The sequence below is a fragment of the Lipotes vexillifer genome, unplaced genomic scaffold, assembly GCF_000442215.2.
Source record: "Lipotes vexillifer unplaced genomic scaffold, Lipotes_vexillifer_v1.1 scaffold919, whole genome shotgun sequence".
Taxonomy (NCBI): Eukaryota; Metazoa; Chordata; class Mammalia; order Artiodactyla; family Lipotidae; genus Lipotes; species Lipotes vexillifer.
In genome coordinates, this window is record NW_006775731.1 from 852878 (window position 1) to 864397 (window position 11520).

The 11520-nt window shown below is 40.6% G+C and overlaps 1 protein-coding gene across 1 annotated transcript in view; it reads left to right on the forward strand.

The window, feature by feature from the left end:
- AKAP6 (A-kinase anchoring protein 6) overlaps positions 1 to 11520 on the forward strand; it is a 382763-nt gene that overhangs the window by 234871 nt on the left and 136372 nt on the right. Inside the window, exon 7 of the mRNA XM_007450167.1 lies at positions 5051 to 5199. Within this exon, the coding sequence (XP_007450229.1) occupies positions 5051 to 5199 (149 nt within the window). The remainder of the gene's footprint in view (positions 1 to 5050; positions 5200 to 11520) is intronic.

The window sequence follows — 11520 nt, forward strand, 5'->3', positions numbered from 1 at the left end:
CTCCCCGGCCCGGGGCCCGACCCCGCGTCCCCGCGTCCCCTGCATCGGCAGGCGGACTCTCAACCACTGTGCCACCAGGGAAGCCCCAAATGTAAGAATTTTAAGTTGTGATATGTGCTGTGAAGGAAATTAACACTTCCGAAATGGAGAAAGATAGAGTGGATCTACTTTTGATAGGGTGGTCAGGGAAGGCCTCTCTGAGAAGTAACCTGTCAGCTGAGAGCTAAAGGATGAGAAGATGTTACCAAGAGAATGTTCCAGAGAAAGGGAACAGTATATGCAAAGGTCCTGAGACAGGAAAGAGATGCTTAAAGAACTGGGAGAAGGCAAGCATGATGGTGCATAGTGATCAAGAGGGAGACAAGTAGGAAATGAGGTCTGAGACAGGTAGGAACCCAATCTAATGAGCCATGGAAGAAGCTTGTGTTTTAGATCTGAATGCAGTATGAAACCAACTCAGTTTTATAGAGACCACTCTGGTACTGTAAGGGAAGAGATTAGAGGGGCAGGAATGGGTGAGGGGAGATACATATTAGAAGATAATTGCTGTACTACAGGGGAGAGATGATGAAGGCTCGGACCAGTCTGGCAGCAATGCAGACTGTGAAGACAGACTGGAGAGATGTTTTGAAAGAGGAATCAACAGAATTTGGGGAGTAACTGGCTGTGGAAAATGAAGAAGAGGAGTCATGGAAGACTCTCAAGTTTCTGACCTAAGCAACAGATGGTGCCATTTATTTAACGGGAAAGTCCTAAGAACAAAGTTTCGGGGCACACGATAAGGATGAGAATGGAGAGTGTTTTAAACAGTTACTCCTGGGCTTCCCTGGTGGCGCAGTGGTTGAGAGTCCGCCTGCCGATGCAGGGGATGCAGGTTTGCGCCCTGGTCCGGGAAGATCCCACATGCCGCGGAGCGGCTGGGCGTGAGCCACGGCCGCTGAGCCTGCGCGTCCGGAGCCTGTGCTCCGCAACGGGAGAGGCCACAACAGTGAGAGGCCCCCATACCGCAAAAAAAAACAAAAAACAAAAACAAACAAACAAACAAACAAAAAACAGTTATGCCTAAAGTAAATTCAGTTAGCAATGTCAGGTGATTGATTGGGTAGGTAGTTATGGCACTCAGAGGAGAGAATAAGAGGCCATTACTACATAGATGGCATTGAAAGCCATGGAAGAGGGTATACATAAAGAAAAGAGATCCAGAATTAAGCCCTGAAATAACAACAACCAGTGATCCCAGATGTGATTCAAAAAGATCAATGAACTATCTATAAAATAGATTTGGGGATGGTGGAGAAAGAGGGAGGGAGAGTGTTTGAGAATCCATCGCATTAGGTCAGCTAAGGTGTAATGCAGGCCTAGATTAGAATAAGTGAGAAGTGCTTCTTTTTCTATTCTCATCATACACCATCTCCCATGGCAGTCTCATTTCCTTTCCTCATGTCAACCATTGCCTCTGGGTTTATATTTCAGTCTTAATATTTCCACTTGCTTGCTGAACATCTCATTTGGGGAATCACACTAGTACCTCAAACCAAAAGACTCAATTCCAGCTCATTTGTTCCATTCACCTGTACTGCTGTTTTTATATTCCTACTCCCATTGATGGCACCTACCAGGAAGTGAGAGGTGGATCTGTCACTGAGTCTGTTCCCTCTTGTTCCTTTTTATTTTCCTTAATAGGTTGCTAAATCCCATTGATTACAATCAATCCCATTGATTGATTAGTAGGATCAATAATATTATTTAATGTCTTAGTTTCCATTTGTAAAATGTAGTCACTTTTAAAAGTATCCACAATTGTCATAGACACTAAGAAATGAAATTCTTTTAATCAAAGATTCAATGTTACAATTTTTTTAAGAACTATAGTTTCTTCAAATCTTTTTCTTAAAAATTTACCTTTGGGGCTTCCCTGGTGGCTCAGTGGTTGAGTCCGCCTGCCGATGCAGGGGACACGGGTTCGTGCCCCGGTCTGGGAAGATCCCGCATGCCGCGGAGCGGCTGGGCCTGTGAGCCATGGCCGCTGAGCCTGTGCATCCAGAGCCTGTGCTCCGCAACGGGAGAGGCCACAACAGTGAGATGCCCGCGTACCGCAAAAAAAAAAAATTACCTTTGGACGAAGATACAGTATGAGAAAAAGTTAAGACACTTTGCAGAGTGATTTAGAGTGGCAAAGTCATTCAACCTTAGCAGAAGAAGCAACTTTGGTTCTATTTTTATCATCACGTTTAGGAATGAATCACTGAAAGCAGAGATAGAGATAGAGGTGGATAGAGAAGACCTGGGCCATCTAATTCATCTCCTTGTTAGTACAGGGAAGTTACCTATGTCAAATGCCTTTGAGATATTGTGCAATAAAAGTCTTAGATTAACATTTCTATCACTTTTGTAAGGTGACTAATTATTTTTCAAGTTGCTCTCAGCATTGTTCTCTGAGCTCCTTTCCATGTATCCCTGTCATGAGAGGTGTTTCCCTCTGTGCACAGAAATGGCCTAGGATCTCAAAGGGATGAACTTCAATTATTCTTCTATAGTAGTGATGAGTCTATATTAAGTTGGCCTCCCTCTTGATGATGCTTTTTGTGACCAGTGGCACACATTTGTGAAATCTTTACCCAGAACAAGCAGTGGTCTAATTTGCTGTCTTAGGGTGGTTAAAAATTAATGGGAACCTGTAGGGATCAGACTTGCCCCTTGGCATCTAATGGTGCAGAGTCAGTATTTTAATGGGGTTACCAATTTGTGTGGGATGTCCTCCTCAGTATCCCTATAGTGTTGAGGAGGGGAGGGGTGGGGGAGTAGCACTTGGAAAGATTGTTTTTAAGTTCTTTTTTAAAAACTTATTATTACTGTTATTTTACTGAAGTAGAGTTGATTTACCATGTTGTGGCAATCTCTGTTGTACAGCAAAGTGACTCAGTTATGCACACACAGGCATTCTGTTTTTATATTCTTTTCCATTATGGTTCAGGATATTGAATATAGTTCCCTGTGCCGTACAGTAGGACCTTGTTGTTTGTCCATTCTAAATGTAATAGTCTGCATCTACCAACCCCAAACTCCCAGTCCAACCCTCTCCCTCCCCCGCCCCCCCTTGGCAACCACAAGTCTGTTCTCTGTGTCTCTGAGTCTGTTTCCGTTTTGTAGATAGGTTCATTGTGCCCTATTTTAGTGATGTCATATGGTATTTCTCTTTCTCTTTCTGACTTACTTCACTTAGTATGATAATCTCTAGTTGCACTAAATTCTTTGACTATTGTTCAGTATCTCTCAGTTATCTCATATTTAGTTACTTAAGAATATTGTATGCTCTTTTGAAAGATATATTCTGTTGTTTTTTTCTAATCATTGACTCCCTCTATTCAGTTTCATGTACCTCCCCACAACTGTTAAAAAATATTCTTAGGTCTGTAGGTATCATTTCTCCAAATTCTATGATATCTGCAAAGCTCTGAGTTGGCACTCCTCTGTGTTGCCATTAATATACTCCATACCTTCTCTTTCACTATCTATTAATAAATATGCCGAATAACACTAAATCTAGTATTTCCTTTGTGCTGTTCCATCAGCCATACCCCTCTTCCCATACCGAATGTACTCCATGTAACATTATCCTTTGTTTATACTGTTTGACGTAATTCTTAATCCAGTTGAATCTATTCTTATTCAGGCCAATTCGTTTGGGCAAGAAGAGTTTACATGAACCAATACATAGATTGCAGTTCTTAATTGATTTCTGAAACTTCAGTTATGTGAGTATAGTAATTTTAGCATTTTTAAAGTTCTTCCTCAGTATCTAGAACATTCATAAGTAGCTGCTTGTGGAAAGAAACAAAATACGAACTCTAGAGTGGTTTGAGAACTTACATTTCACAAGCTACGCATTTCCTTTTACAGAGTCCTGATTTGCCCTTTTAAGCAGCTGCTACTTTGCAACACTCTCTCTTTTTTTCCATGGTTGAGTCTGTAAAACCAGAGACCAGGCAAAAGGGCTTGGTTGGCACTGGACACAAAGAGTAGGAGGTCATGTCTGACTTTGCTTTTCCTGCATGTTATAGAATTCTGGCAACTACCCAACAGCTGACCCAGACCTGGTTTTTTGTAGGAGAATATATAATTAAATTATAAAGAAGTAGAAGTGTTAAGCTATTGAGAAATGTTAACGGACGTGTTGGATTTAGTGAAGCGCGCCAAAAGAAAATAAGAGCTCCTTTGGTCCACAGTGCACATAACTCATCATTGCCCTTTCCCCTTCACCACAGGCAAGCATGCCACCGAGAAGACTTCATTCCCCGTCTCATCTGGTGTTCTAGGGAACTCTAAAGCCACAGGGATCACAACAGCTGCAATAAATAAAGCATCTATTCAATACATTTCCATGCCAAATATTATTCAGCATTCTTTTGGCCTTGGTTTGATAGAAAACAGCATGGTGAACTTACTACCTCTCCCTGTACTACAGTGAGCCCCAAGTATCTATGAAAGATTTAACAATTCAAGCCTGCATGTAAGCAAAATCACTGTTCTCTCTGTTTTAACATTATTAAGACAAAATCCAAAGAACCAAAAAAAATGTAATACAGGAAGTCCATTGTCACTATTGGAAAGGTATTGAATTAATACTAGGCTTTTTTATTCTCCTCGGGGAAGATAATGAGAAGCATTCAGAGTATGTGTCCATGCAAATGTATGGGTCGGAGGGGGAATCTTTAAAAAAATAAATGTTACATATGTGGCAATACGAGGAAGAATATTATTAAGGAATTTCACAGAATTTTTATGTAAAGTCTCATCATACAGTATTATGATCTCAGGGATATTTTGTGATATTTACTGAGTCTTCTGAGATTTCATTTATTCAGGTCATATTTTAAGGAGGAACTTATAAGATTCAAATCTAAAATATAATTCTGTAATATGCCCAGCTGATCCCATTAAATCCAACCTGAATGATGTGAACAATTCCCATTCTTTGAGTTGTTACACCTCACTTGAAATGCATTCCTTCTGGATTAAAACAGCAATTCCTCTTTTTTTCTCTCTCCAGGCTGAGGTTCAACTATGCTACCTGGAAGCACAAAGAGATGCTGTTGAGCAGATGTCCCTCAAGCTGTACAGCGAGCAGTATACCAGCAGCAGCAAGAGGAAAGAAGAGTTTGCTGATATGTCAAAAGTTCATTCAGTAGGAGGCAATGGGTAGGGAACTATTCTTTTTGTTGTTTTATTCTCACTAATCTCTACTTTTTCAATGATGTCCCACTGGTAGGTGTTAAGCAGGCATTTCGTCCCTAGATAACAAGAGAAGCGCGATAGACGAGGCATTTACGTTCTTTTCCATGCATTTCAGAACTGAAGACTGTGGATTTTATCACTGTGTCATCTCACCCAGAACTTCCTAACTTTGTTATTATTGTTTTCAAAACAGCCTTGTGATTTTATGAGTGTTTCTGTCACTACACGGTGCCTGTAATTTTTTTCATTTTTTCCCTCTTTAAACTTCACCATTTATTTTAAAGTCTATAGAAGCAACTTTTAAATACCAGAACCTCACTGGAAACTTGGTAGAACATAATTTTTATGAAAAATATAGATATTTAGTCATTGTTTAGGGGCTATGAGCTAACCGGTTTGTCACATAAAGTCAACTGGAATAATGGACTAGCGCTTATTGTCTATGGTATGTGAAAAGACCCAGCAACTTCAATGACCCACCAACAATTTCATTCAGCCTGAGACTAACGGACTAATGGCTGTCTTTATATTGTACTAACTACCCATGCTATTGAATAGTTAAGTCATGCAGTCAAATATTTCCAAATTACTTTAAAGTTATACGAACATTGTGTGTATATATATAAATATGTATGTATATATAATACATGTATAGAATTTTTAAAAAACGTATATTAAAAAATTTTTTTTCTGGCTCAATTTGAATATTTAGTAGGTGATTATTAAAGAATAAAAGAGTGTAATGAAATTTAATTATTTCATGGTTTTAATGACTTGATAATAATTATACTCATAAAAATGGAAACAGTAACCTATTTCGCTTTTATACTTGAGCCAGACAACACCGCGGAGAAACTGTTCCAAGTTCTGTTAGATGTTAATAGCACAGTATAAATCTATGGGGTGTAACTCTAGCCAAAATATTCCTTGAAAAGGCAGGAGGAAAGAAGTAAGTGCTTATGGTTCTGACGTGACTTAAAATCCAAATTCAAATTTGGGGGATAAATTAAGAACACAGGTTACAAATCCTGTCTTGTGATATAACCCAAGGTCTAAGAATGCAAGAAAAGAATCAGAGTCATAATTCTTTTTTAGGAAATGGGAAAGGACTTTTCAAATTTTAAAATTTACCTATCTATACAATTTGTTGCTCTATTAAGATATTTGTTATACATAGACATGTCTTACATATATTTGATTCATCTTATACGATTCAGAAGACATTTATTCGCAAGAGGACAAGCATAGCAGCAAATAAGAAAGAAAAGGTTAAATCTTGGAGCATGAACAATAAGCTGTTTTGAGGCCTTACCGTGCTTTAATTTTTCTAAATGCCTAAATAGTCTCTGGTGTACCCACAACCACAAACTTTAGGTCACATTTTCATGTTTTCTAAAAGCGCTGGGGGTTGAGCGGGCACCATGTGCTTCTGACCTCGGATTCCAAGGGCCCAACCTGAGTACTTACTCTGGGCTCCACAAATCATAAATCTGCCCTGGGAATTGCTTAGTTAACAACAAGCATTGTTCTGTAAAGTGGGAGTACGTGAACTTGCCTGATATCCTTTGTTTATGCTCCTTAGGGTGCTGAAGGCTGTGCATTGTGCAGAAATTTAACAGTATGCTAAAGAAAAGGCAGCTATTTAATACTAAGGACAAAAAGCATATACTCCTTTCTATTTTCTGTTTACATACAGAAAACCATTGTTTGAGAAATGTATGTGGGTGAGGTTATCTGGGGTGTCCTGCCCCTAAGACTCTTTGCTCCCACAGTTGAATCCTTAATTCTGAAGCCTTAAGAACACAGCCTTGTAAAATTATCTGCTCCGATGATACATAAACTTCATCAACCGTTCATTTTGTTACATAGAATGAGCATTGTTTCCGATAAGCAATTGTGGGAATAGTGTGGGCTTTCTAGGGTCTTCATTCCATATGCAGATAGATATCCAATCTACTAAAGAGAACATTAAGTTAGTGATACAATTTGTATATTTTCATTTCCTCCCCGTGCCTACATGCATGCGACGAAGAGTATGTAGTTGAAAAATGTATAAGATTACTCCAGGGAAGACTCAGCTGCTAGACTGAATGGAGATCTCAAATTTCTAAGAATTTTGCATAACCAAAGTATTGTTTAGAAATGAGTTTATAACCTTTCTGGCTTGACGGAAAGGTGTGCATCAAGGTGATTTAACGCAGCTTATATACAACTGTGAAATGTGTGTTTAGCAGTCATGAATATGTGCGGTGGGAAGATTTCCCCAAAAGTATGTGAACCTGTGTGAGCTGTAGTAGCAGAGTGTGCCCCTCTGTGGGAGACTCTGGGCACTGGCTCCTGCATCACAAAGTGGGAAACCATGGCTTCCTGTAGGGACATACAATGCGTGAATCACTGGTGATTCTCAGTGGGAGCAGGTTGGTACTTTTGATTCCGGCTGATTTAAATGAAAGCTTATAGATTGTTTTGTGTCTCTCATCCAGTAAATATCCACTGAAGGCCTACTAAGTGTATGGCATGATGTTCTGAGCAGAGTTTGTCAAGAACACTTATAATTTGTGTGCTTTGTAAAGTATAACCATCTCTTTTCGTAACACCTCTTTCTATCAAGGAGTTATCTGATTTCATTTTTTTTAATGAATTTCAAAATCTTGTTTAATTCATTAAGTAGCATCCATGTCAAGACTTAGTGTAGATTAAAAACCATGTCTTTTGATCAGCTTATAAATGATAGAACTGGGAGGCAGAAAGGTGGGGTGACTGGCTTGTCCAGGACCTCAACTCAGAGTCCTGGGTCACGATGCAGTGGACAGCCCATAAAGTCACACTTTGCCCTCTCTCTGAGAATTTCATTCAGACCCTTGATAAACATTTTTCCCCCTAAAACACATGTTATGCGTATTCCATACTGTATAAAATTTAAATTATGGTATCTTCCTACTATGGAAAAATGGAAGAGTCTTAAGGCAATTTCATTAAAGCCACAAGGAAGTTTGGGCAAAAACATGGCAAAGCAGGTGGTAAGTGAAAACGAAATTGACTTCATTCATTAATTTGATGAATATTATTAAATACCTCCTATATGAAGTGCAGAGATGAAATGGTCCCTGCCCTTGAGGGACTCACAGTTTGGTAGGAGGAGCCAGATCTGTAAACAACATGTAGTAAAGGATCACAAGTGCTGAGTTAGAAATCTGCTTGGAGTCAGGATCAGGGCTTATGGAAGGCGAAGCTCAATGCTGACTGCGGTAGGGGGAGTTGGAGCAGGTCAGGAAAGACAGCAGAAAGAGAGGACTCTGGAGATGATTTTCAAAAGAAGCCTAGGTCAGGAGAAGAGATTTCCAATTTAATCTGAACAAACATTTATTGAGCACTTACAAAGAGAGACCGTAGTCCCTACCTTCATGAAACAGTCTAGCAAGAGAGTGCAGCATTAAGCCAGTATTTGCCTGTGCAATGAGGAAGAAGGGGAAGCAGAGGGTGCCAGGGAAGCTCAGAGCAAACAGTGCAGACTCCATGAGGCAGGGTTGTGCCTGTCATGTTCACCACTCTCAGCCCTGCACCCTGGAATGTGCTAGGTGCTCGGTGAATGCATTGATGCATAGATGAATAACTAAAACGGATCTGGGGGTCTGAGAGAGGGAGCAAAGGTCTGGAATCATTAGGCTACCTGCTGTTCCATATGACTGGAGAGGAGGGTAGAAAGTTGGAGGGGGGTGGTGAAAAATAAGGCTTAGGAAGACAGTGAAGTCCAGATCCTAGAGTTAATCACTGAGTTCATGGTTCTTAACCAGGATAGTGCATCAGGATTACCTATGCAGCTTTTAAGCCAAAAAATGCCTGCCCGTCTCACCTCCCTAAAAATTCTGACTCAGTAGGCAGGAGTGGCCCAATATGTATTTGATGCCCACTTCCAGTTGAGAACCATTGCTCTAGTGGTTTTCAAAGTGTGGTCTCTGGACCAACAGCATTAGTGTCTCCTGGGAATTTGTTAGACATGCAAATTCTGGGTCCCACTCCACATGTACTAAGTTGGAAAGTCTGGGGGCGGAGACCAGTAATGGAAAAAGCGGAGACTGGATTGGAGGCTAAAGCCAGAAAGAGTCGATAAACCTTGGCTGAGGGGAATGAGGGAGAAAAAAGAACCACTCTGATGCTCCAGTTGCTGGCCCAAGGCGGGAGAAGGAAACTAGGAGGATTTGGATTCAAATGATTTTCGTGCCATTCAACACTTAATAACCCTTGAGCAACTAGGAAGTGCAGACTCTACTAGGCACTGGGGATGTAGAGACAGTGAGACCCAAAGGGTGGCAGGGGCATGTCAGTCAGGAACGCCTGCTAGGAGAAGTGTCATGGGGGATGGCCCGGGTCAGAAGTGACAGCCAGAGTGTCTCCCACAAAGGAGACAGTGTGTACCCACAGCTGGAAGCAGCCAAGGATCCCAGCAGGACTAGACTGGCAATTTTCAAACAGTATTCTGTCAGCAGTCGGGAGAAAACGTTGCCATGGGCAATACTAGACAGCGATCGGTTAAGAGGCTATTCCAGTCATCCACGTGAGAAATAGTTAGAGCCTGAGCTAATAAGACAACAGGAATGGAAACTGAAAGAAGGATGTTGAAGACAGGCCCTGGTCACTGAGTGGATGGGGGGCATTTAAGACAGCTCCTCCCCTTCAGGGGAGGAGCAGGGGGGCGGGGAGAAGCTGAGTGTTTGGGACATAGTTCTTTTTATGATCTGCGTAACATCTAAGTAGAAATGCCCAGGAAGCAGGTCTGGAGCTCAGGAATGTCTTGGGCTCCTCAACCATCAACGAGGACAGTATGGTAACTATGAGGTGGTAGAGGCTGAGAGAGCTAGGAGCTTACCTTGTGGTAGTCTATCCCATAAAATCTACCCCAGGTAGACATAACAGTATCTCGAAGAATGCTCGTTTTAAAAGGTATGGCTACTAGGAACGTTTTTCTTTCAGTTAGACTCTTTCAGGCTCTATTATAGAAGTCTTCTAAAATAAAAACTACACCATTGAAAATTCCATGTGATACCTTGATTAGCAGGAATTGAGGACTACAGTTGACTATTATTTTCTGTCTTAAAGCTGCAGGCAACATGTCCTGATCCTAGATATTAGAATGCATTAGGTCTGCTCTGATTGCTTCCAAATGCACAATAACATTTATTTTTAGGGATGGTCATACATTCACTCTAGTCTATTTTCTTAAAGGAGGAGAGAGAGCATACACGATTAAAAATTAAAGATTGGAATTCAAGTTGGCACTCTGCTACTTTTTAGCTGTGTGACCTTGATTGGGACACTTAACCTCCTCAGTATGCAATATCTCAGTCTGTAAAATAGTAATATTTTATTATTCCTATTATTATTATTATTTTATTATTCCTATTATTAAGTAGACTGATTATTATTCCAGTCTACTTCCCATGCTTTTTGCAGCATAGAACTACAATAATCAATAAGAAAATGTCTAAAATACCTGGAACGTAATAGATATGTGAAAAATTAGTTAATGAAATATGCATCAGAGCAACTACTATGTTGCAGGGAGTTGTATGAGGTGCTAGGAGTGGAAAAAATACATATGACTTAATCTCTACTATCTAGTGAGGGAGAAAGACAGAGACACTCAGATACAACCTTATGAAATGATGGTCAAAATTCCAGATAGATGGTATTATGGGGATACTTAGGAGGCTTACTTAGTCCAGCCTGGCTAGAAGGGGTTAGGGAGGTTTATGGGAGGAGGGAACATCTGAGCTGTCTTAAAAGATGCGTAGATACTAGCCATTAGGAAAAGGTTGGGTGGAATGAGGGTGAGGATTTCAGGTGTGTATGTAGGGGTGTGTGTGTGTGTGTGTGTGTGTGTGTGTGTGCGTGTGTGAGTGTGCACACACGCACATATTAAGGGTTACCATAAATAATAATTTGAAGCAGAAGGGCATGGAGATGTTTCCTGACTCTGCTTCCTGGGATCAGGAGGGAATCCCAAGGGAGCTCTTAGAGACTTCTGTTCTTGTGGTAAAGTTCTAGAAGATACCTCAGTCTCAGTCATACGCCAGGCCTCCTCTGGTTTTAGGGGAATTTGGGAAATGTCTACAGATGGATATGTAGTTAAGGTTTATGCTCTGTGTGTAAGAATACAGGAGTATTCACCCTGTAAGGTTTTAGCGTAACTTTTACTTCCAAATACAAACAGTATATATAGGTTATTTCCAAGCACAACAGGCTGAACTCAGTGAACTTTAATTAGACAAAAGGCTAAACGTTCAG